The sequence below is a fragment of the Bufo bufo genome, chromosome 6, assembly GCF_905171765.1.
Source record: "Bufo bufo chromosome 6, aBufBuf1.1, whole genome shotgun sequence".
Taxonomy (NCBI): Eukaryota; Metazoa; Chordata; class Amphibia; order Anura; family Bufonidae; genus Bufo; species Bufo bufo.
Genome location: NC_053394.1, coordinates 270,140,393 through 270,167,364, shown reverse-complemented (window position 1 = coordinate 270,167,364; position 26,972 = coordinate 270,140,393). Strand labels below are relative to the sequence as shown.

The window sequence follows — 26,972 nt, the reverse complement described above, 5'->3', positions numbered from 1 at the left end:
GCATAGGAACTGAGAAGTGATCTGTGGTCACCACCTGCAGAACCACTCCTTTATTGGGGGTGTCTTGCTAATTGCCTATAATTTCCACCTGTTGTCTATCCCATTTGCACAACAGCATGTGAAATTGATTGTCACTCAGTGTTGCTTCCTAAGTGGACAGTTTGATTTCACAGAAGTGTGATTGACTTGGAGTTACATTGTGTTGTTTAAGTGTTCCCTTTATTTTTTTGAGCAGTGTAGTTATTAAATAAACTGTAAATACACCAAAATAGTATAAATCGCCCCCTTTCCGAATTTTACATATAAAATATATAAACAATAAATAAATAAAATATTGCATATCACCATGTCCGTAAAGTCCAAAATATAAAAAAATCTCTCTTATGCGGTGAACACTGTAAAGGAAAAAAAGAAAAGAAAAACTGCGCGATTCGCCATTTTTATTTTTTTTAGTCACCTTGTCCCCCCAAAAAATAGGATAGGACGTTCCATAAAATGCGGAATGCAAGCGCTTCATTTTGGAGTTTTATTTTTTTCTCGTGGTATCGAGTATCACAATACTTTTTTATGGTGTTGAAACCGAATCAAAATTTTGGTATCGAAACAACCCTAGTCTAAATGTTAGTCACCCGTGGCATGTTATTTCTTGGTTCCTGTGCTACTTGGACCCTGCTGAGGACAAACTAGTTATAGTACTTGCTCATACTTGCCTGCTGTACCTCTTACTTACCCTTTTCTGTTTCCTACCTTTCTCTTTTTCTTTTCCACTTTCCGTTTCCTTTTTCCTCCCTCGAGTTTCCTTTTTTCTTCCCTTTTTTTTCTCATTTTTCTATACCTAATATGCTATATTATGGGTCAGTTAACCATTCTGCCTTTGGTTACTTTTTCACTGTTAGCTTATTCCATCTCCACCTTGTGGTCCATTTTTATGTTATTAGTTTACGGATACATTTTTTTTCTAATATGGGCTTCCTACCTGATCTCAACTCCTAACAGTGGAGCAAAGCACACCCTGAGGACATGGATTGCTTGATGGCCGCTAGCACATCTGCAATACCCAGTCCCCATAGCTCTGTGTGCTTTTGATGTGTAAAAAAAACGTTTTTTTCCACAATAAAAGCACACAGAGCTATGGGGACTGGGTATTGCGGATGTGCTAGCGGCCATCTAGCAACCCATGTCCTCAGCTCTATACACAAAATCACGGTGACAGGTTCCCTTTAAAGGATTGAATTCTCCTTCTTCTTTGGAAGGAAGCCCTGTAATTTACAGGCAGATATTCTCTGTCTTCAAGAGAACCATCTAAACCAAAAAGATACTTTTAGACTATATCACAAACCGTAACCCTACCTTATGTTTTTTCTGCGCCTCCTGTCCAGAAGACTCATTCATTCATAGATAACAAACGTTGGTATGTTTTTCTCCTTTGCTCCTTTAAAGGGGTTGTCTCACTTCAGTAAGTGGCATTTATCATGTAGAGAAAGTAAATACAAGGCACTTACTAATGTATTGTGATTTCCCATATTGCCTCCTTTGCTGGCTGGATTCATTTTTCCATCACATTATACATTGCTTGTTTCCATGGTTACAGACAACCCTGCAATCCAGCAGTGGTGGTCGTACTTGCACAATATAGGAAAAAGTGTCAGCCTCTCTGGTGGCCGGGACCATGGGAGAGCACATAGGCTTGTGTTTTTTCTTATATTGTGCAAGCACAACCACCACTGATGTAACAATGGAAACAAGCGGTGTATAATGTGATGGAAAAATTAATCCAGCCAGCAAAGGGAGCAATATAGAGAATCACAATCCATTAGTAAATGTCTTGTATTAACTTTCTCTACATGATAAATGCCACTTACTGAAGTGAGACAACCCCTTTAAGTGATGTATAAACGCTTGTTTCAGCATATGCTCCCAATTCTAGACAATACTGCTTTATGAAAAATTTGCTTACTACCATAATTAGGATGAAGGTTGGTCATCTACTTCTGGTAGGAGATTTCATGCTGTTTTTGTCCGGCCGGCCCTCGGCATCTCCCGCCTGTCCCCATTATAGTGAATGGGGCTGGCCAGACTTCCGGCAGCACATGCGTGCAAGCGTTAGTACGGATCTGGCAGGCTGTTCCCATGCCAGGACAGCCTGCCGGACAAGCCTAACGCTAATGTGAAGGAAGTCTGTACTGCTCTTTCTGGTAATCCATTTATATTTATAGAATGTTTATGTCTGGATAAAGTAATGGGCCCTGGTTCTGCAGATCTGGTATTTGAGGGAGAAAGATCGGTTCTTTCTTTCTGAAGGTCTTCAATGGTCCAAACCAACTTCTCTTGGGTCAGAACAGTACTATCAGTATCAGATTGCAATCTTCTGATATAGATGTCTGGGAGGAGTGTGAAAATGAATTGAATCTTAAGAAATCCATACGTCAGACTGTAGGACCATTCCTGGCTGAAGGCATCCACCGCTATCGGACGATCCATGGGGTTGAGGGAGAGAAAATGGTTCATTTTTTGGTTTTGTCTTGAAGCGAATATATCTATCTTGGGACATCCCCATCGTTGGGTCGGGGGAGCTCATCTTCTCCCTGGCTGTGACGCGCTCCGCGAGGGAGAAGGAGACGCCCCTTGAGAGAGGCTGGCGTCTCCTTCCTCTACCGATGCTATCTATCAGCATACAGGGCGCAAACTAGAACGGGCAACAGAGCAGCCAATCTGAAAAAAAATGACAGCGATGACAATTACTAACAATGCCCTACAGTACCAGGTACTTATATTGTGATGTCAGGACCGGTGAAAGGTCCTCTTTAAATAAGTCTCAATACTCCCTATCTAGAGAAATAGAGATATCTAAAGTAAATCAGCAACTCCACAAGTTGAATGTATATGAACTTGACTTAGCCCTCGGCAGACTGAAATGTACCTATTATTGGCATGGCAAGAAGCAATATATGCTCTCCTAGCTAAACAGCTTAAAGTGGCGTTGGCGCAAGCCAGAATTTCCTGCACATATGACAGCTGTCATATCTAATCTGTCATATCTAATGCCTTAGCTACTTACTATGCCTCCCTTTAAAACATAGCAGAAGATACATGTACGGGCCAACCGAATACTGCCGATATCTCTTCCTTCCTGAGTGGACTTCGGCTACCATGTTTGAGTCGCAGCTTTCCACGCTTACTAAATCGTTTAGTCCCCAAGAGGTCATATTGGCTTTTAATTAGCTCAAAGCTAATAAGTCTCCAGGGCCTGACAGACTTGCTAATGAATATTTCACATCCCATGAAACTTTTCTTGCACCATACCTTTCTAGGCTCTGTAGGAATCTGTGTACTTGCAGTGGGGTCGGCAATGACAGATTCTTAGACTTTTGGGGGTTAAAAGTCCAAATGGTGCTTTATTTTCGATTCAGCACAACACAGTGCGGGACATCTACGTTAACCATCACTTGGGTGACGCCACATCACATAACAAAAAAACATCAAATAAACACCTGCCTGTCTGGACGGTACCTAAGGACTCATACACACACGAAATAATTTTGAATTCCAGACAGATTGCAAAGGGAAAGACTTGCTAAATGTTCCAGATACAAGTCATATAATCACCAAAAACAGTATTTTTCGTTATGTACACAGACTGCAGCTTATTCTGAAAAATCAAGGAAAATGACAGTGAGGGTGCTGTTCCCCCGCCGAAACAGCCTGCCGGAAAAGGCTACTGCAAGTGTGAAAGTAGCCTTACAAGAAAACGACCACTAGATGTCAGACTTAAACCAAAAAAGACAAACCAGATTTATGAAGCGATAATAAAAGGCGCCAATTGAAGACAGACTTTGCCAATGCGCCTGTATTTATTTTTTACTTAAAAGGGGTTATCCCATCACAATGATCACTGTTAAATCTGTTAATGATTTGACAGTGATCATTTTTGTAAATACATTTAATTACCCAATTCCCACCCTTTTTGAGAAAATAAGTCCCTCTTACCTGATCGTTGTCTTTCGTCTCCCTTGGTTACGGCCACCTCTCCTGTCGAATCCTGCCAGGCCGCGCTTGCGCAGAAGACTGAAGATTTTCTCCCAGTCGGGCAATGTCCTGAACACGCACGCCGCAGCACATGCGCCATGGTGACTTTTTCCTTGCCTGTATAGTACAGAGCCGGCGTGCGCGTTCGCGCTTCTGTACTATACTGGCCACGAAGAAGTCATCATGGCGCATGTGCGGCGGCATGCGCGTTTAGGACATTGCGCGGCCCGGCCGGGAGAAAATCTTCAATGTCCTAAACGCGCATGCCGCCGCACATGCGCCATGATGACTTCTTCGTGGCCAGTATAGTACAGAAGCGCGAACGCGCACGCCGGCTCTGTACTATACAGGCCACGAAGAAGTCATCATGGCGCATGTGCGGCGGCATGCGCGTTTAGGACATTGCGCGGCCCGGCCAGGAGAAAATCTTCAGTCTTCTGCGCAAGCGCGGCCTGGCAGGATTCGACAGGAGAGGTGGCCGTAACCAGGGGAGACGAAAGACAACGATCAGGTAAGAGGGACTTATTTTCTCAAAAAGGGTGGGAATTGGGTAATTAAATGTATTTACAAAAATGATCACTGTCAAATCATTAACAGATTTAACAGTGATCATTGTGATGGGATAACCCCTTTTAAGTAAAAAATAAATACAGGCGCATTGGCAAAGTCTGTCTTCAATTGGCGCCTTTTATTATCGCTTCATAAATCTGGTTTGTCTTTTTTGGTTTAAGTCTGACATCTAGTGGTCGTTTTCTTGTAAGGCTACTTTCACACTTGCAGTAGCCTTTTCCGGCAGGCTGTTTCGGCGGGGGAACAGCACCCTCACTGTCATTTTCCTTGATTTTTCAGAATAAGCTGCAGTCTGTGTACATAACGAAAAATACTGTTTTTGGTGATTATATGACTTGTATCTGGAACATTTAGCAAGTCTTTCCCTTTGCAATCTGTCTGGAATTCAAAATTATTTCTGAGTTGGTGGGTGGGGACTAGCTGGAATCATGTCTTCCCATAAACAGGGCATGGGATCCTGCTTCCTAAGACCCCTTTCACACGAGCGAGTTTTCCTCGCGGGTGCGATGCGTGACGTGAACACATTACACCCACACTGAATCCTGACCTATTCATTTCAATGGGTCTGTGCACATGAGCATTGTTTTTTTTACACATCATTTCTGCGTTGTGTGAAAAACGCAACATGTTCTATATTCTGCATTTTTCTTTCAGCCCTGGCCTTATAGAAGTGAATGGGGCTTCAGTGAAAAAACGCATTGCAGTCCGGACACAATGCGTTGTTCACGGACGGTTGCTAGGAGATGTTGTTTGTTAATCTTTAGTTTTTTTTCACGTGCATGAAAAACGCATCAAGAATGATTGCACCCGCGCGGAAAAAACTGAACGCAGCTCTTCCACATACAGACTTGTTTTTTCCCGGCAGCATATCGTGTTTACACAGCATGATCTGCTGTCGGGAAAGAAGGATTGTTGTGCTGCACGATCCAAATACCCGATGATTGCGCCTTTCATGGTGTAATCGGCGGTGCATTTATTCCGCAAGATCATCACTAACAAGCATTACTATGAATGTTTGTTAGCGAGGATCTTTTCAATTCTCGGATCTTTTCAATCTACCTCTGTCAGTGTCTTTGCCTTAGGCCTCATGCACACGACCGTTGTTGGGTTCCGTGTCCGTTGTTCCGTTTTCCGTAATTTTCTGCGGACCCATTGACTTTCAATGGGTCCGTTGAAAACCCGGATAGTGCACCGTTTGTCATCCGCGTCCGTGATCCGTGTTTCCAGTCCGTCCAAAAAATATGACCTGTCCTATTTTCTTCACGGACAACGGTTCGCGGACCCATTCAAGTCAAAGGGTCCGTGAAAAAACCCGGAGGCACACAAGATTGTCATCCGCGTCCGTGATCCGTGTCCGTTTTTTTTCCTATCATTTTCAAGGCAAACTTGACTTAGATTTTTTTTTCACTTTTCATGTCTGGTGATCCTCCAAAAATCAAGGAAGACACACGGAAAAAAAAACGGATCACGGAACAACGGAACCCCGTTTTGCGGACCGTGAAAAAATACTGACGTGTGCATGAGGCCTTATGCTTATTTACAGCAGCCCCTTCATACCCCTCCCCAATCTTGTGCACTGCTGCTGTCAGAGGTTGCACTACATTTTTTTCTGGAAGAGTAAAAAATACTCCTCTTACCATTTTTGAGGAGTATTTTTACCCGAGGAGGAGTACGAAAGTTGCAGTAATTAAAATACATAATATGTCGGCCTACACCTGTTCCCATCTGCGTTGGAGGCTCCATTCGGGGTCTCTGTCGCAGATTCTGTCAAAAAGACCTAACCAAAAAGCCTTGAATGCAGCACTTTTTTTGTCTGGTAAAAAGACAGAATCCCAAACGGAAACTGAACATACCCCACATCATAGTCAGTGGAGTCTGCTCAGTTCCGTTCGGGTCAGTTATGTGCCCGATCGATCACTTCCATTATTTTCATTGTTCTGCTCAACTAACGGAGTGCACATGCCGTCCAGTCAGCTTCTCCAACAAACAGTCCTATGTAAATAACGTTGCTCCCCTCCCTCCAGCATAGGGTAAATAAACCCCTGGGGGGTCTGGAGTGAAAGCACTGCAAGCTATTAGTGATAAAGTCCAGTCCAGTATTCTCTATCTTCCCTCTACCTTATCACTTGGCTATGCATTCACTCGCCCAAACCAACCAATAACAATACTCCTTGCAGTTAGGAGCTTTGTTATTGGCTATTTCAGGCACAGGCAGCATTGCTGTGCTTCCTGCACCCTGCGCTAATGAATGGCAGGGAAAAGTCTAAGGCATATTGGAATAAAATTGCCTGAACAGAGGTCTATGAAGCTTGTACAGGTGTTATTTCAACCTCTGGCTGCCGTCACTCCAGCTGCTACATAATACATTCATGCGGACAGCGACTTTTTTGTAGGGTGATAAAATGTTTAAGTGTAGCCCTAGCCTAAGGCCAGGTTTACACTTTCTAGCTGCTGCATGCGATGAAACTCTGCCCACCTGTGGTTGCCAACGGCCATATGGCTTGGTGGTTAAAGCTGATGTCTTACTTTCATAATCCTGAGGCTATTGGCCTCCTCAGGCGGGCATAGCTGCATCCACTTATAACAGCAACCCAGTGTAAATCAAGATTAAAGTGTTAGTAGGAAGCAATTGATTGAATAACATGAAACATTTCCTCAAAACTAGGATCTGCAGCAGGTAAAAACATTCACGTCTGTCAATGATAATATATTTTTAACATAGGAAACGTTAATGAAGAAGAAACAGAGACGCATAGCAACAGCCTCTTTATTACCTTGACCTGATATAACAAATCTTTAACCTTAGGCTACTTTCACACTTGCGGTAGCCTTTTCCGGCAGGCTGTTCCGGATCCATGCTACCACTAGTCCACTGTGCCGCCGGAAGTCCACTCCGGCCCCATTCACTATAATGAGAGGCAGACGGACAAAAACTACAACATGCTGCGGTTTTTGTCCGGCCGTCTCTCGGCTTGTTTGCCGTGCTGCGGCCGGCCCTCCGACCCACCCTCATTGTAGTGAATGGGGCCGGAGCGGACTTCCGGCGGCACGGTGGACTAGCGGTAGCAAGTGTTAAAGTAGGCAGTTGCAAACCCCCTCTCTTGGGCAGACCTGTCAAGCGAAGCCTACTTACCTTCTTCCCAGCGATATCTCCTCAATCCTTCTCTCTTGCCTCAACTGCTATGCTGCACTGCACATCCCGTTTGATGCCACCTAGAGCAAATCGCGGTGACCTGCTCTCCTGGAGTCACATGACCATTTGTCATGACATAAGAGGAGCAGGTCACCACCATGGGGCCAGTGATTGGTTGCAGGCGGCATCAAACCAAACGATTTACAGCGAGCGAGCGCGCGCAGCCATGCAGCAGAGGCAGGGAAGAGAAGGATTGAGGAACCAGCATTGAGAAGCAGGTAAGGCTTCCATTGACAGGTCTGGCCAAGAGGGGGACATTTTTTCTCTAAAACACTGATTCAAATCCACATAAGTAAAAGATGATTGTTTTATTTTAATCCAGGAAATCCTGAACTGCCTCCACCAATCAGCATGGTGCGTTCTCAGTGGCATAGCCAGCCATACACTGGTGGCTCTTACAGTTACGTAGCAGTGGGCAGCTCTGGTATTGATGTGGACAATCTAGCAGAACCGCTACCTACAGATAAAGTTCTCAAGGTGAAGTATATACTTTGTCACTTGATTTTTATTGTATCTTTTTTATATTTGATTATAAACTAGCAGAAGGACCCGGCTTCGCACAGGTATATTTCATCTATTTCATTTAATGTTTGTGTGTCGTTAAGATGTCGACAGTATCCCCCTTAACAGTGATATCTACAGCACCCCGCCCCTTTAACATTGAACTCCACAGTCCCCCACCCCTTAACACTGACGCCCCCAAAGTACCCACCACTTTAAAATGGAAATCCAGTATTAAGAAAGGTAATCCATGTCATGAGTAGGTTTGAAAAACAGAGAAATGCGAGGCGGCACTGCTGGTATATCCAGTACTATCCGGTGCAAAACGTAAAAAATGTGCGACCCAGTCAGGTGGTTGCAATTATCAGTGGTGCTCTGCTATCAGGAAAGTTCACAATGTAGCATACGATAATCCATATAGTAGATAGAATAACGATAGCGGCACTCACCCAGATGTTGCAAAAACTTCTGTATTCGTACACTTCAAATAAAAGTAGTTGACGGGCTGGGGCGGCGAATAGCGTGTATCTGCTGAGTGATCAGCTGGCGACGGCTGTTTCGCGCACTTGCGCTTCCTCTGGCCTCTGACCTAGTCGCGCTGCCTATGCGCTCATTTTAAGGCGTCTCTGTTGCCTCGGCAACCATTGACGCTAAAAAACAACTACCTCGCTTAAATCAAAGCGCGAGGTAGGGTGATAGACCATAAACATCCCTAACACTAAATAGTCTACTTGTATGTGTATATACTCGCGTGTTCTACTGTTATATATTATAGACTTACACCTAAATCATTGCGATCATTTAGTCCCAATGGACCCATCGCAGAGGTGCGGATTATCCACTCCGCCTCCTTTTGCATAAGGAAGCAGTCTCTATCTCCCCCTAATACTGGTGCAGGGACGTGTTCCAGGGCTGCGAATTTTAAGCATTTCGTGTTCTAATCGTGCTTATTGCGGATATGTTCGATGAGCCTGGGGCACCCTTTTCCTGACCTGACAGAATTGATATGCTCCCTGAATCTCTCATACATAGGGCGGATGGTCTTCCCTATGTAGAAAGATCCACAGGAGCATAGCACCAGATAAACTACGTATTTTGTCCTGCATGTGGTAAATAGTTTTACTCTATGTCTGATGCCTGCGAAAAAGAGGTACTTGCCCTGTAAAGCATACTGACAGAATGAGCAATCCCCACATTTAAAACTCCCTATTGGTATACGTTCAGTGAGCCGATTTTTGGTTTTATTTTCCTTCAGCCTACTCCTCATTAGTTTGTCTTTGATCGTGTGACACCTTTTGGAACGTAATGAGAGGTTTGTTACATGTTAAATCCTGGAGCCCCTCTTCATTCTTGAGGATGTCCCAGTTTTTAAATATAACTTGTTTGATCGTGTCTGCTAAAGGACTGTATTTAAAAGCGAAAGCAAACCTGTCTGTGGTGTTTTTTCTCAAACCGCTTTTTTTCTTTTTAAGTAACTCACTTTGTGTGAATTGACCTGCTCTTTGTATTGCTGTGTCTACATCAGTTTCTGGGTATCCCCTATGTAGGAGTCTCTCCTTAAAGAGGACCTTTCACTAGAATAAAACATCTAAACTAACTATACAGACATGGAGAGCGGCGCCCAGGGATCCCCCTGCACTTACTGTTATCCCTGGGCGCCGCTCCGTTTGCCCGGTATAGGCTCCGGTATCTTCATAGTTAGGCTCCACCCAGGGGAACCTGCCGGCGTCTCATTCTCCCAGGCTGTAGTGCTGGCCAATCGCAGCGCTCAGCTCATAGCCTGAGAGAAAAAAAAGCCTCTCAGGCTATGAGCTGAGCACTGTGAGGGAACACTTAAGCAACACAATGTAACTCCAAGTCAATCACACTTCTGTGAAATCAAACTGTCCACTTAGGAAGCAACACTGAGTGACAATCAATTTCACATGCTGTTGTGCAAATGGGATAGACAACAGGTGGAAATTATAGGCAATTAGCAAGACACCCCCAATAAAGGAGTGGTTCTGCAGGTGGTGACCTGACCACTTCTCAGTTCCTATGCTTCCTGGCTGATGTTTTGGTCACTTTTGAATGCTGGCGGTGCTTTCACTCTAGTGGTAGCATGAGACGGAGTCTACAACCCACACAAGTGGCTGAGGTAGTGCAGCTTATCCAGGATGGCACATCAATGCGAGCTTTGGCAAGAAGGTTTGCTGTGTCTGTCAGCGTAGTGTCCAGAGCATGGGGGCGCTACCAGGAGACAGGCCAGTACATCAGGAGACGTGGAGGAGGCCGTAGGAGGGCAACAACCCAGCAGCAGGACCGCTACCTCCGCCTTTGTGCAAGGAGGAACAGGAGGAGCACTGCCAGAGCCCTGCAAAATGACCTCCAGCAGGCCACAAATGTGCATGTGTCTGCTCAAACGGTCAGAAACAGACTCCATGAGGGTGATATGAGGGCCCGACGTCCACAGGTGGGGGTTGTGCTTACAGCCCAACACCGTGCAGGACGTTTGGCATTTGCCAGAAAACACCAAGATTGGCAAATTCGCCACTGGTGCCCTGTGCTCTTCACAGATGAAAGCAGGTTCACACTGAGCACATGTGACAGACGTGACAGTCTGGAGACGCCGTGGAGAACGTTCTGCTGCCTGCAACATCCTCCAGCATGACCGGTTTGGCATTGGGTCAGTAATGGTGTGGGGTGGCATTTCTTTGGAGGGCCGCACAGCCCTCCATGTGCTCGCCAGAGGTAGCCTGACTGCCATTAGGTACCGAGATGAGATCCTCAGACCCCTTGTGAGACCATATGCTGGTGCGGTTGGCCCTGGGTTCCTCCTAATGCAAGACAATGCTAGACCTCATGTGGCTGGAGTGTGTCAGCAGTTCCTGCAAGACGAAGGCATTGATGCTATGGACTAGCCCGCCCGTTCCCCAGACCTGAATCCAATTGAGCACATCTGGGACATCCGTCTCGCTCTATCCACCAACGTCACGTTGCACCACAGACTGTCCAGGAGTTGGCAGATGCTTTAGTCCAGGTCTGGGAGGAGATCCCTCAGGAGACCGTCTGCCACCTCATCAGGAGCATGCACAGGCGTTGTAGGGAGGTCATACAGGCACGTGGAGGCCACACACACTACTGAGCCTCATTTTGACTTGTTTTAAGGACATTACATCAAAGTTGGATCAGCCTGTAGTGTGTTTTTCCACTTTAATTTTGAGGGTGACTTCAAATCCAGACCTCCACGGGTTAAAAAATTAGATTTCCATTTTTTTTTTTTGTGTGAAGTTGTTGTCAGCACATTCAACTATGTAAAGAACAAAGTATTTCAGAAGAATATTTAATTAATTCAGTTCTAGGATGTGTTATTTTTGTGTTCCCTTTATTTTTTTGAGCAGTGTATAACAGTAGAACACGCGAGTATATACACATACAAGTAGACTATTTAGTGTTAGGGATGTTTATAGTCTATCACCCTACCTCGCGCTTTGATTTAAGCGAGGTAGTTGTTTTTTAGCGTCAATGGTTGCCGAGGCAACAGAGACGCCTTAAAATGAGCGCATAGGCAGCGCGACTAGGTCAGAGGCCAGAAGAAGCGCAAGTGCGCGAAACGGCCGTCGCCAGCTGATCACTCAGCAGATACACGCTATGGTCCGCCCCAGCCCGTCAACTACTTTTATTTGAAGTGTACGAATACAGAAGTTTTTGCAACATCTGGGTGAGTGCCGCTATCGTTATTCTATCTACTATATGGATTATCATGTCATGAGTAAGGGCAGACATCACAACAGCCCGAAACCGGTAGACGAGGATTTTTTTAACTGGATGTTTGATTTTTAACCGATGAAATAAAGTACCGTTGCACCATCTGCGTGTTGAGCTGGATTACCTTTCTACTGGATTTCCACTTACCCGCATCCAAGTGCGGTTGTTTCTGTGCTCATAGCAGATGAAGAGCAGGTGAGAGCCGTTTCATCTTTTTTGCTGACTTTAAAATGGGACCTCCACAGCAGCCCATCCTCTTAACTTTGACCTTCATAGCAGCCCCTTTAACAGTGGCCTTAGCAGTGCACGCCCCTTTAACTCCTTAAGGACACAGCCTTATTTCACCTTAAGGACCAGGCCATTTTTTAAAAATCTGAACAGTGTCACTTTAAGTGGCGATAACTTCAAAACGCTTTGACTTATCCAGGCCATTTTGGGATTGTTTTTTCGTCACATATTGTACTTCATGACACTGGTAAAATGAAGTAAAAAAAAAATCATTTTTATTTATAAAAAAATACCAAATTTAGCAAAAGTTTGTAAAAAATAGCAAATTTCCAAGTTTCAATTTCTCTACTTCTATAATACATAGTAATACCTCCAAAAATAGTTATTACTTTACATTCCCCATATGTCTACTTCATGTTTGGATCATTTTGGGAATGATATTTTATTTTTTGGGGATGTTACAAGTAGGGATCGACCGATTATCAGTTTTACCGAGATTATCGGCCGATATTCAGGATTTTGAACGCTATCGGTATCGGCATCTATTTTGCCGATATACCGATAACGTATTGGGAACACAGAACGCGCTGCTCTCAGCGCTCTCTGTGTTCCCTCAGCAGCACAGGGGAGAAGGAAGCAGTGTCTCCCTCCCCCTGTGATGCTGCCCCCAATAAGAGGAGAGAGAACAAAAGAAGGGGAGGGGCTGTGGACACCGCTCCACCAATTAAGATAAGTCTTTTATTAATTCATATACAGGAGGCGGGAGCTGGCTGCAGAATCACATAGCCATCTCCCGACTTCTATGAGCGGTAGCTGCGATCCGCGGTAGTTAACCCCTTAGGTGCCGCGGATCGCAGCTACCGCTTATAGAGGTCGGAAGCCGGCTATGTGATTCTGCAGCCAGCTCCTGCCTCCTGTATATGAATTAATGAAAGACTTATCTTCATTGGTGGCGCAGTGCGCCCCCCCAAGCCCTCCAGTATTAATTATTGGTGGCGCAGTGCGCCCCCCTCCCCATCCCAGTATTAAAAACTTTGGTGGCGCAGTGCGCCCCCCACCCCCATCCCAGTATTAAAAACGTTGGTGGCGCAGTGCAGTGTAAGCCTGGGGCTCCGATCAGTTACCATGGCAGCCAGGATGCTACTGAAGCCCTGGCTGCCATGTTCAGCTCCATGCTGCTGTGTGCACAAAGCACAGAGCAGCAGGGACAGTGTGAGATCCTATTCACCCTGATAGATCTCTATCAGGGTGAATAGGACAAGTGTTCTAGTCCCTAAGGGGGCTAAAAGTTAGTAAACAAAACAAACTAAAATATTAAGTATAAATGAAAAAGAAAGATTTACAAAAAAAAAAAAAATACACGTTAACAATAAACATAAAATTTCATCAGATTTGTGTAGGATTTTTTTTTTTTCAAAAATGAAAATTCCCAGAATATCGGTAGAAATTATCGGCTATCGGCCTGAAAGTTCGCAAATTATCGGTATCGGCCCTAAAAAATCAATATCTGTCAATCCCTAGTTACAAGGCTTAGAAGTTTAAAAGCAAATCTTGAAATTATTCAGAAATTTTCAAAAACCCAATTTTTAGGGACCAGTTCAGGTCTGAAGTCACTTTGCGAGCCTTACATAATAGAAACCACCCAAAAATGGCCCTATTCTAGAAACTACACCCCTCAAGGTATTTAAAACTGATTTTACAAACTTTGTTAACCCTTTAGGTGTTCCACAAGAATTAATGGAAAATAGAAATACAATTTCAGAATTTCACTTTTTTGGCAGATTTTCCATTTTAATAATTTTTTTTCTGTTACAAAGCAAGGGTTAACAGCCAAACCAAACTCAATATTTATGGCTCTGATTCTGTAGTTTACAGAAACACCCCATATGTGGTCGTAAACCGCTGTACGGGCACACGGCAGGGCGCAGAAGAAAATGAATGCCATACGGTTTTTGGAAGGCAGATTTTGCTGGACTGGTTTTTTTGACACCATGTCCCATTTGAAGCCCCCCTGATGCACCCCTAGAGTAGAAACTCCATAAAAATGACCCCATCTAAGAACCTACGGGATAGGGTGGAAGTTTTGTTGGTACTAGTTTAGGGTACATATGATTTTTGGTTGCTCTATATTACACTTTTTGTGAGGCAAGATAACAAGAAATAGCTAGTTAGCTAGGATAGTTTTGGCACCGTTTTTATTTTTTGTTATTTACAACATTCATCTGACAGGTTAGATCATGTGGTATTTTTATAGACCAGGTTGTCACGGACGCGGCGATACCTAATATGTATACTTTTATTTTTTTATTTATGTACGTTTTACACAATGATTTCATTTTTGAAACAAAAAGAGAGCCATAATTTTTTGAGTTTTTGGGCGATTACCTTGGGTAGGGTATGATTTTTGCGGGATGAGATGACGGTTTTATTGGCACTATTTTGGGGTACGTGTGACTTTTTGATCGCTTGCTATTACACTTTTTGTGATGTAAGGTGACAAAAAATGGTTTATTTAGCACAGTTTTTATTTTTTACGGTGTTCATCTGAGGGGTTAGGTCATGTGATATTTTTATAGAGCCGGTCGATACGGACGCGGCGATACCTAATATGTATACTTTTTTTTATTTATGTAAGTTTTACACAAGAACAGCTTTTTTAAAACAAAAAAAAAGATGTTTTAGTGTCTCCATATTCTGAGCCATATTTTTTTTTGGGCGATTGTCTCAGATAGGGACTCATTTTTTGCGGGATGAGGTGACGGTTAGATTGATACTATTTTGGTGGGCGTTATCTTTTTGATCACTTGCTGTTGTACTTTTTGTGATGTAAGGTGACAATTTTCTTTTTTATTTAGCACAGTTAGAATTTTTTACGGTGTTCATCTGAGGGGTTAGGTCATGTGATATGTTTATAGAGCCGGTCGATACGGACGCGGCGATACCTAATATGTATACGTTTTTGTTTTATTTTTACTTGAAACTTTTAATTTTTTGGGGGGAAAACTTTATTTCTTAAACTTTTTTTTTCACTTAATTTTTTGTCCCACTTTGGGACTTGAACTTTTGGGGGTATATTCCTTTACAATGCATTCCAATACTTCCGTATTGGAATGCATTGGCTGTATGAGTAATACTGTGTGTATTACTCATACAGCTTCCGGCCTGTGAGATCCAGAGGGCTAGATCTCACAGGCACGTCACAGGAAGGCAGCGCGATGCCTTCCTTAGACATCGCGCTGCCTTCCATGCCATCGGGTCCCCCCTACAGCCACATGGGGACCCGATGGCACCACCCACCGCCGCATAAGGTAAAAGCCGCAAACCGCAGGTCTGAATTGACCCTCCCGGGCATTTAGCCGAGGTGCCTGCTCAATGATTTGAGCAGGCACCGACTTCCGATCACCGGCCGCCGCACTGCGGTGATCAGAAATACACAGGGCGTACAGGTACGCCCTGTGTCCTTAAGTACCAGGACATAAGGACGTACCTGTACGCCCTGTGTCTTGAAGAGGTTAACAGTGACTTACACAGCACCGGCACGTTTAACTGTGACCTCCACAGCGCCCGCCCCCCTTTTAACAGTGACCTTCACAGTGCCCTGCACTGCGACATGAAACATGCTGTGACACAACAGTCGCAGGAACGGTACGTCCTAAAGAGCTGAGACCCGGTCTAAAACCTTCCCGGACACCTGATGTACCTGTGTGCCTAATATAGTGAAGAGCAGTCCAGTTGTTTGGTCGCGCAGACAGACAGACGTCCAGACAGGCGGACAGAAACTCATTTTTATATATATGAGACTAGCAGAAGGAACCGGCTTCGCACGGGTATATTTAATCTATTTCATTTAATGTTTCTGTGTGTCGTTAAAAGATATCGACAGTATCCCCATAACAGTGACCTCTACAGCACCCCGTTCCACTGTCTGCTGAGCTGTGTATCTAATCCTGTCATGTGCGATACTGTCTGCTGAGCTGTGTATCTAATCCTATCCTGTGTGATACTGTCCGCTGAGCTATGTATCTAATCCTATCCTGTGTGATACTGTCTGCTGAGCTGTGTATCTAATCCTATCCTGTGTGATACTGTCTGCTGAGCTGTGTATCTAATCCTATCCTGTGTGATACTGTCCGCTGAGCTATGTATCTATTCCTATCCTGTGTGATACTGTCTGCTGAGCTGTGTATCTAATCCTATCCTGTGTGATACTGTCTGCTGAGCTGTGTATCTAATCCTATCCTGTGTGATACTGTCCGCTGAGCTATGTATCTAATCCTATCCTGTGTGATACTGTCTGTTGAGCTGTATATCTAATCTTATGTTGTGTGATACTGTCTGCTGAGCTGTGTATCTAATCCTATCCTGTGTGATACTGTCTGCTGAGCTGTGTATCTAATCCTATCCTGTGTGATACTGTCTGCTGAGCTGTGTATATAATCCTATCCTGTGTGATACTGTCTGCTGAGCTGTGTATCTAATCCTATCCTGTGTGATACTGTCTGCTAAGCTATGTATCTAATCCTATCCTGTGTGATACTGTCTGCTAAGCTATGTATCTAATCATATCCTGTGTGATACTGTCTGTTGAGCTGTGTATCTAATTTTATGTTGTGTGATACTGTCTGCTGAGCTGTGTATCTAATATCCTATCCTGTGTGATACTGCCTGCTGAGCTGTGTATCTAATCCTGTCATGTGTGATACTGTCTGCTGTGTATCTAAGTCTATTGTGCTATACTGTCTGCTGAGCTGTGCATGTCTTCGTGTAGCCCTAGTCTAAAGCTGACCTACAGCAGTGAAAAAAAATGGCTGGGTTGTTATGGAAACCTGGGGTAAAACTGTGTTTATGTGGAGACTAAGAGCCTGCGAGCTTCTATTGGCTGATAAGGGACATGACCATGTGCATGGCAGGTGGGGGCTTGTATTGGCTAATGCAGGTCATTTTTTGGGAATATCTCAGGAACAGTACGTCCTAGAGAGCCGAGTCTAAAAGCTTCCCTGACACCTGATGTATCTGTGTGCCAAATTTGGTGAAGATCGGTCCAGTCGTTTGGTCACACATAAAGAACATACAGATAGATGTCGGGACAGACAGAAACTCATTTTCATAATATAAGATTATATTTGTGGAAATAGGGCAGCACTCCTTCAATGATGTAGTCCGGGTGCCCATGTTCAACCCTTGATTATGGGTGTAGATAAACGCTGAAGAAATCGACGACACTCCTTTATAAAAAGTGAAAAAAATTGGTATTTATTCACACATATCAAAACAGCGACGTTTCGGTCCTCTCACAGGACCTTTCTCAAGCCAAGTGATGAATTGCAAATTGCAAAAATGTATACATCACACAATTAATTAATGACCAATTAATACATGTTTAAAAGTGCACGCCCATTAACCTATATCTCACTCAAAGTACTCTTTTGTCTAGGATACAGCGCAGACAGTCCCGATCCAACATTAAGGCCATATCCACCGGAATCTCGTTATGCCATGATTCGATAGTGTCGTAGTGTCCATGATTTCATATTGTATATAATTCATGTGCAGATAAAACATAAAGTGCAGTGTGCTTATTTCTATATGAAAAAACTGCACTTGGCCACAACATACATACGTAGAACATGTTGGGCATACCAGAAGCCGAACACAGTGCGTAATGCTGCGCAACAGGCACATGCATGGCGCGCTCAAACATTGGCGTCTCTCTCTCTCCTTGCTCATGCACCGCTATCCCATGTGTCAGTCCACAGCCGTCGCCATCTTAAATAAGGGCAAGTTAATGGGCAAATTAATAGAAATAGTGTAGTGTAAACAACAATCTTACACCATTCCTCATTCTACTATCAAAACCATATCTGGACCTCAGCATCCAGCTATATTTTTGCAACTGCAACCTTTCAGCGCACGCCATGTTCTCCTCAGCAGCACAGTGGAGAAGGAGGCAGTGCCTCCCTCCCGGCTGTGCCGCTGACACCAATGAGAAGAGAGAGGGGAGAAGGAGGGAAGTCATCTAAGGGGTTAATTGCTGCAGATTGCAGCGCCCTGTCATAGAGTTTGGATGCCGGGTATGTGAAACTACTGCCGGCACCCCCATCCTACACTTGTATTAACAGGTTAATTATCTTCATTGGTGGCGCAGTGCGCTCCCCCTAACCCCAGTATAATAAATCATAATGCCCCCACTCCCCAGTATTATAATCATTGGTGGCAGTTGCCACAGGGTCCCCTCCCCTCCTCCTCAGTAATATCATTGGTGGTAGTGGCAGCTTCTGATCGGAGATCCAGCATTGAAATCGCAGGGCTCCCATCGGTTACCATGGCAGCCAGGATGCTACTGCAGCCTTGGCTGCCATGTAAGCTCCCTGCTGCTGTGTGCACAGGGAAGCAGGGACAGTGTAAAGTCCTATTCACCCTAATAGAGCTCTATCAGGGTGAATACGACAAGGGTTTTAGCCACTAAGGGGGCTAATGGTTATTAAATAAAAAAAATTAAAGTTTAAAAAAAAAACTAAATATTAAGTTTAAATCACCCTCTTTTCCCAATTTTACATATAAAATATATAAATAATTACAAATTAACACATTACATATCACCACGCCTGAAAAGTCCAAACTATTAAAATATTACAAAATATCTCCTATGCGGTGAACACCATAACAGAAAAAAAATATATAAAAACTGCGCGATTCGCCATTTTTTAGTCACCTTGTCCCCCCAAAAAAATAGGATAGGACTGTTCTATTATGGGCTGGACGTTCCATAAAATGTGAAATGCACATGGCTTTTTTGGTGTTTTCTTTTTTTGCATGGTATCGAGTATCTCAATACTTTTTCATGGTATCGAAATTGAATAAAATTTTTGGTATCGTGGCAACCCTACTTTCGTCTGAGAACATCCTGCTTGAAGCCTCGCAATGGCGAGGTACTGTTGATCAGTTGTTAGGTGTCGTCTTGGTCTCATGATGTCAAAATGTGAACAGCATGAGGAGGACTGTTGTGAATTTCGCCATTAAGCTCCTTGTTAGAGCAAGTTGTGCAAAAAGTACTGAAACATTGAACAGTTGGTCATGTGCATTCAAATATTTACAGACGGTCACATTAAGTTCACCTATAAAAGAGTGCATTTTAGGTTCATCCTGAAATGTCACCCACAAGCCAAATATCACAAACTTTTAGTAAGTAGTGTATATTATACAGTGCCTGTCCAAAAAAAAAGTTGCCACCAAAATAAAGCCTTTAGCTTTGATTACGGCACGCATTCGCTGTGGCATTGTTTCGATAAGCTTGTGCAATGTCACAAGATTTATTTCCATGCAGTATTGCATTCATTTTTCACCAAGATCTTGCATTGATAATGATAGAGTCTGACTTCTGCGCCAAGCCTTCTCCAACACATCCCAAAGATTCTCAATGGGGTTAAGGTCTGGACAATCCATCTGGTGGCCAATCCATGTGTGAAAATGATGTCTCATGCTCCCTGAACCACTCTTTCACAATTTGAGCCCGATGAATACTGGCATTGTCATCTTGGAATATGCCCGTGCCATCAGGGAAGAAAAAAATCCATTGATGGAATAACCTGGTCATTCAGTATGTTCAGGTAGTCAGCTGACCTCATTCTGGAAGCACATACTGTTGCTGAACCTAGACCTGACCAACTGCAGCAACTCCAGATCATAGCACTGCCCCCACCGGCTTCTACAGTAGGCACTAGGCATGATGGGTGCATCACTTCATCTGCCTCTCTTCTTACCCTGATGCGCCCATCCCTCTGGAACAGGGTAAATCTGGACTCATCAGACCACATGACCTTCTTCCATTGCTCCAGAGTCCAATCTTTATGCTCCCTAGCAAATTGAAGCCTTTTTTTCTGGTTTGCCTCACTGATTAGTGGTTTTCTTACGGCTACACAGCTGTTCAGTCCCAATCCCTTGAGTTCCCTTTGCATTGTGCGTGTGGAAATGCTCTTACTTTCACTATTAAACATAGCCCTGAGTTCTACTGTTGTTTTTCTTCGATTTGATTTCAAACGTTTAAGTGATCGCCGATCACGATCATTCAGGATTTTTTTCCTGCCACATTTCTTCCTCGAATACAATGGGTCCCCACTATCCTTCCAGTTTTTAATAATGCGTTGGACAGTTCTTAACCCAATTTTAGTAGTTTCTGCAATCTCCTTAGATGTTTTCTCTGCTTGATGCAAGCAAATGATTTGACCCTTCTCAAACAAACTAACATCTTTTCCACGACCACGAGATGTGTCTTTCGACATGGTTGTTTAACCCCTCCCCGACCCATGACGTACTACTACGTCATGGAAACCACTGCGTTAAGCGGTGCGCGCGCGATCATTGCAGGGGCCCGGCAGTCCCTGGTAGCCGGGCCCCTGCTGTACTTGCCGGCATCGGCTTTTACATGGAAGGGGTTGACACAGAAGGGGTTTGTGTCAGGTGAGTGAGCGCATCGAGTCCCCGCGCTGCTGTGGTGGGGACTCGATGCGTAACAAGGCAGCTCGATGCCGTGCAGAGGCTGCCTAATGCCTTTGACGGCATCGGGACCTGCCTTCTACGGGTGCCAAGGAGATCCAGCCTCAGGCTTGGTCTCCTAGGCAACCTGTTTGTGTACTACTCACTGTAGTACATGAACAGGCAATGCATTACAATACAGATGTACAGGGTGGGCCATTTATATGGATACACCTTAATAAAATGGGAATGGTTGGTGATATTAACTTCCTGTTTGTGGCACATTAGTATATGTGAGTGGGGAAACTTTACAAGATGGGTGGTGACCATGGGGGCCATTTTGAAGTCAGCCATTTTGAATCCAACTTTTGTTTTTTCAATAGGAAGAGGGTCATGTGACACATCAAACTTTTTGGGAATTTCACAAGAAAAACAATGGTGTGCTTGGTTTTAACGTAACTTTATTCTTTCATGAGTTATTTACAAGTTTCTGACCACTTATAAAATGTGTTCAATGTGCTGCCCATTGTGTTGGATTGTCAATGTAACCCTCTTCTCCCACTCTTCACACACTGATAGCAACACCGCAGGAGAAATGCTAGCACAGGCTTCCAGTATCCGTAGTTTCAGGTGCTGCACATCTCGTATCTTCACAGCATAGACAATTGCAGATGACCCCAATTCAGATGACCCCAAAGATAAAAGTCTAAGGGGGTCAGATCAGGAGACCTTGGGGGCCATTCAACTGGCCCACGACGACCAATCCACTTTCCAGGAAACTGTTCATCTAGGAATGCTCGGACCTGACACCCATAATGTGGTGGTGCACCATCTTGCTGGAAAAACTCAGGGAACGTGCCAGCTTCAGTGCATAAAGAGGGAAACACATCATCATGTAGCAATTTCGCATATCCAGTGGCCTTGAGGTTTCCATTGATGAAGAATGGCCCCACTATCTTTGTACCCCATATACCACACCATACCATCAATGGTGCAGCACCTGAAACTACGGATACTGGAAGCCTGTGCTAGCATTTCTCCTGGGGTGTTGCTATCAGTGTGTGAAGAGTGGGAGAAGAGGGTTGCATTGACAATCCAACACAATGGGCAGCACATTGAACACATTTTATAAGTGGTCAGAAACTTGTAAATAACTCATGAAAGAATGAAGTTACGTTAAAACCAAGCACACCATTGTTTTTCTTGTGAAATTCCCAATAAGTTTGTATTCATCCTCCATTGTATACATCTTGAGGAAATTTGGACCTTTTAAGATTTTGACTTTTTTTTTGACATTTTTTTTTCTAGAAATATTTCTATAATTTACGAACAAAAAAAAAACTTCTATACTTAATATAGCTAAGACGAATATCTATACTTTTATGAAAACAAACGTGTATGTATATTTAGCACACAAAAAGGCCGCTATACTATCGTTAAAACTAATAAAAAAAATTGTATGAATGAAAAAGGGCAAAAAATATGTTTGTACATTGTACATAGTCTGCAATACTATTGCTAAAACTAGTAACTATAGCTATAACTTTTTTGTTTAAATTTTTTTTCACTTTATTACTTTTTTATTTATTTTTTATTTATTTACTCATTAATAACAATTTTTTTTTTACTTTTAATAGTTTTTTTATGAAAAATAGTGAAGACTGCAGGCGGAGGTTTTACATCAAGAAGAGCACGCCCCTGCCAGCTTTTTGACTTCACACCAAAACAGATTGCTGTATACAGCGATGCAACACAGGGAGAACACTTTGCCTGGTCTCCGGCTATTTACTGTGACCCTAGCTGTCTAATGACAGTGCGGTCACAGATTGTGCACCAGGGGCTCTTTTACTAATACTGCCACGTGTGGCCTATATTGGCATTGATACATGTGCCCTAATGTGTTTGAAAACTTGAAGTTTGAAATGTGTTTCATGTTTTATATGATCAAAAGAATGGTTTCTAATATGTGCTTAGTCCTAACTCTGTGTCTTCTTTAGCCGTTGCAGGTTCTTTTTGCTGGAGAAGCCACAGAAAGAAACTTCTATTCGACAACACATGGAGCTCTTATGTCTGGTTGGAGGGAAGCACAGCGCTTGATTGACAGATATATAGATCTTGGGGCCAATGTTAGCAAAGCAAAGCTTTAAAAATACAGTCATCTGTAAAACTGCTCCAATATTTTTATGATTTACATAAAAGAAAAAAATTACTACAATACTTATACTAGATAATTTAAAGTGATTATCCCATGAACAACATTTATCACGTATCCACAGGATAGGTCACAAATGTATGGTCCTTGTTGCCCTACCACAGGACCCCACAATCACTAGAACAGGGGTCTTGAACCCCATTCCGGAGACAATTGAATGAAGTGGTGTTCCATGACACCCCATTTATTCTCTCAGAGATAGTTGATCATTGTACATGACTATGTCCCTCAGTCCCATAGACTTCGAATGGAGAGGCAATGTTCATGAGTGACTACTGCTCCATTTAGGCTAGGACTACACAGCGATACTGTTCACAGCCAGGATGGCAGATTAGCGGCGAGCCCATGGAAAAGAATGTGATCGAGAGCAAGTTGCAAAAAATCTGTGGGTTCACCGCTAGCCTTAAAGAGTCACTGCACTTTCACACAATTTCATTACATTTAATAGAGAATAGTGTAAATAGAACATTTCTAAATTGCTTAATTTAAAAAAATCTGCCTGTATCCACCTGAAAAAAAAGCTGTAAAGTTATGGCCACTAAGGGGTCTCACTTCCACCTAAGTTGCAGTCATTGTCAGGCAAGATCCATCCTTAGTAACAGACACAGAAGATGGTAGAGAGTAAGTGGCATGTCAGAGCTAGCTGGGATCCCAAAATAACTATTTCTTCACTGCTTTTGAAGATTACAGGAGCGTCCTCCTTACTGTAAGGCTCCATTCACACAGCTTTGTCCGTTTTGCAGACTACAAACCGTGGATCCGAAATACATGGACACCGGCCCTTCCGTGTACTTTCGGGTCCATGCAGCCACGCCACAAAAGATAGAACAATGTCCTATCTTTCACCACATCATGCGGATCACAGACCCATTGGAGTCAGTGGATCCACACAGCAATAAGGGGTGCACACAGCCAGTGTCCACGATTTTCTGTCAGCAAAATGGACACAGTCATGTGAATGGGACCTAAGTGTGATCTCCCTATCCTTATCTGTTCTGTGAGCTCTTGAGCTGAAAACATAGTGGGAAGTAAGGTAAAGGCTGTCACAGCAGTACAGTCCTGGCAGATACAACAGGGGGAAACGCCCCTGCTTGTGAGAGAAATGCATCTAACTGTTCAGCTGAAGAGAGGAATAATTAGGCTGAAAAACACATTAGAGAAGGCCAAAAAAATACCTATTATTTCACAATTATGATTAAACAGAGATTAAAAAATTTTTTTTTTTGTAAGCACAGGTATGCTTTACCCACCTCCCGACCGCCTAACGCAGAGATGCGTCCTGCGAGCGGCCGGGTTATTCCTCCTGGACGCATCGACGCGTCATCTCGCGTGAGCCAAGATTTCCTGTGAACGCGCGCTCACAGGAGCGCGCGTTCACAGGATCGCAAGGTAAACGAGTTGATCTACAGCCTGCCAGCAGCGATCATTCGCTGGCAGGCTGTAGATGCGATTTTTTTTTTAACCCCAGAAAGGTATATTAGACGCTGTTTTGTTAACAGCGTCTGATATACCTGCTACCTGGTCCTCTGGTGGTCCCTTTTGCTTGGATTGACCACCAGAGGACACAGGCAGCTCTGTAAGTAGCACCAATCACTACACTACACCCCCCCTGTCACTTATTAACCCCTGATCACACCATATAGACTCCCTGATCACCCCCCTGTCATTGATCACCCCCCTGTAAGGCTCCATTCAGACGTCCGTATGTGTTTTGCGGATCCGCAAATCACGGACACCGGCAATGTGCTTTCCACATTTTTCGGATCCGCACATTGCCAGAACTATATAGAAAATGCCTTTTCTTGTCCGCAATTGCAGACAAGAATAGGACATGTTCTATAGGCTCTACAAAAAACGCAGTGTTCGCCCGATCAGGCCTGATCTTGTGCGCACACTTGCGTTTAGTCCGCCCCACCGCAGTGACAGAATATTATTTTTTTCTGATCACTGCAAAAGCACCGTAAAATCGCTGTGGCGCTATAAAGATCACTTGAGGGGCATGGCGAGTTCATAGAAGATTTATTTATTTTTTTGCCACAAGTTAGCGGAAATTTTTTTTTTTTTTGGTCTTTTGTTTTTTCTTACAAAGTCTCATATTCCACTAACTTGTGACAAAAAATAAAATCTTACATGAACTCACCATACCCCTCACGGAATCCAAATGCGTAAAAATGCCATGTGAAATCCTAAAAGGTACTCATTGGAATTTTGGCCCCTTTGCGCATCTTGGCTGCAAAAAAGTGTCACACATGTGGTATCGCCGTACTCAGAAGAAGTAGGGCAATATGTTTTGGGGTGTATTTTTACATATACCCATGCTGGGCGAGAGAAATATCTCTGTAAATTGACAACTTTGTATAAATAAATTAAAAAAGTTGTCATTTACAGAGATATTTCTCACACACAGTATGGGTATATGTAAAAATACACACCAAAACACATTGCCCTACTTCTCCTAAGTACGGGGATACCACATGTGTGACACTTTTTTGCAGCCAAGATGCGCAAAGGGGCCCAAATTCCAATGAGTCCCTTTTAGGAGGGCATTTTTAGACATTTGGATTCCAGACTTCTTCTCACGCTTTAGGGCCCCTGAAATGCCAGGGCAGTATAAATACCCCACATGTGACCCCATTTTGGAAAGAAGACACCCCAAGGTATTCCGTGAGGGGCATGGCGAGTTCATGTAAAATTAAATTTTTTGTCACAAGTTAGTGGAATATGAGACTTTGTAAGAAAAAAAAAAACATTTTCCGCTAACTTGTGCCAAAAAAAAAACTTCTATGAACTCGCCATGCCCCTCATGGAATACCTTGGGGTGTCTTCTTTCCAAAATGGGGTCACATGTGGGGTATTTATACTGCCCTTGCATTTTAGGGGCCCTAAAGCGTGAGAAGAAGTCTGGAATCCAAATGTCTAAAAATGCCCCCCTAAAAGGTACTCATTGGAATTTGGGCCCCTTTGCGCATCTTGGCTGCAAAAAAGTGTCACTCATGTGGTATCGCCGTACTCAGGAGAAGTAGGGCAATGTGTTTTGGTGTGTATTTTTACATATACCCATGCTGGGTGAGAGAAATATCTCTGTAAATTGATAACTTTGTATAAAAAAATGTAAAAGGTTGTCATTTACAGAGATATTTTTCACACACAGTATAGATATATGTAAAAATACACCCCAAAACACATTGCCCTACTTCTTCTGAGTACGGCGATACCACATGTCTGACACTTTTTTGTAGCCTAGGTGCGCAAAGGGGCCCAAATTCCAATGAGTACTTTTAGGATTTCACAGGGCATTTTTACGCATTTGGATTCCAAACTACCTTCTCACGCTTTAGGGCCCCTAAAATGCAAGGGCAGTATAAATACCCCACAAGTGACCCCATTTTAAAAAGAAGACACCCAAGGTATTCCGTGAGGGGTATGGTGAGTTCATGTAAAAAAAAAAATTTTGTCACAAGTTAGTGGAATATGAGACTTTGTAAGAAAAAAAAATATATATTCAATTTCCGCTAACTTGTGACAAAAAATAAAACCTTCCATGAACTCACTATGCCCATCAGCGAATACCTTAGGGTGTCTACTTTCCGAAGTGGGGTCATATGTGGGGTGTTTCTACTGTCTGGGCATTCTAGAACCTCAGGAAACATGACAGGTGCTCAGAAAGTCAAAGTGCGTAAATTAATTTTTTTGCACCATAGTTTGTAAACGCTATAACTTTTACCCAAACCAATAAATATACACTTATTGCATTTTTTTTTTATCAAAGACAATAAATTTATAGAAAACTTTATATAGAAATGTAGTTTTATTTGAAAAATTTTACAACAGAAAGTGAAAAATGTCATTTTTTTGCAAAAACTTCGGTCAATTTTGATTAATATCAAAAAAAGTTAAAATGTCAGCAGCAATGAAATACCACCAAATGAAAGCTCTATTAGTGAGAAAAGGAGGTAAAATTCATTTGGGTGGTAAGTTGTATGACCGAGCAATAAACCATGAAAGTAGTGTAGTGCAGAATTG

The 26,972-nt window shown here is 43.3% G+C and overlaps 1 protein-coding gene across 1 annotated transcript in view; it reads left to right on the top strand.

The window, feature by feature from the left end:
* Window positions 1-24,188, top strand: part of LOC121003668 (peroxisomal N(1)-acetyl-spermine/spermidine oxidase-like) — a 67,988-nt gene extending 43,800 nt beyond the window's left edge. The window contains exons 6-7 of the mRNA XM_040435534.1: window positions 8,112-8,266; window positions 22,735-24,188. Of these exons, the coding sequence (XP_040291468.1) occupies window positions 8,112-8,266; window positions 22,735-22,884 (305 nt within the window). The 3' untranslated portion in view covers window positions 22,885-24,188. The remainder of the gene's footprint in view (window positions 1-8,111; window positions 8,267-22,734) is intronic.
* Window positions 24,189-26,972: the final 2,784 nt, after the last annotated feature.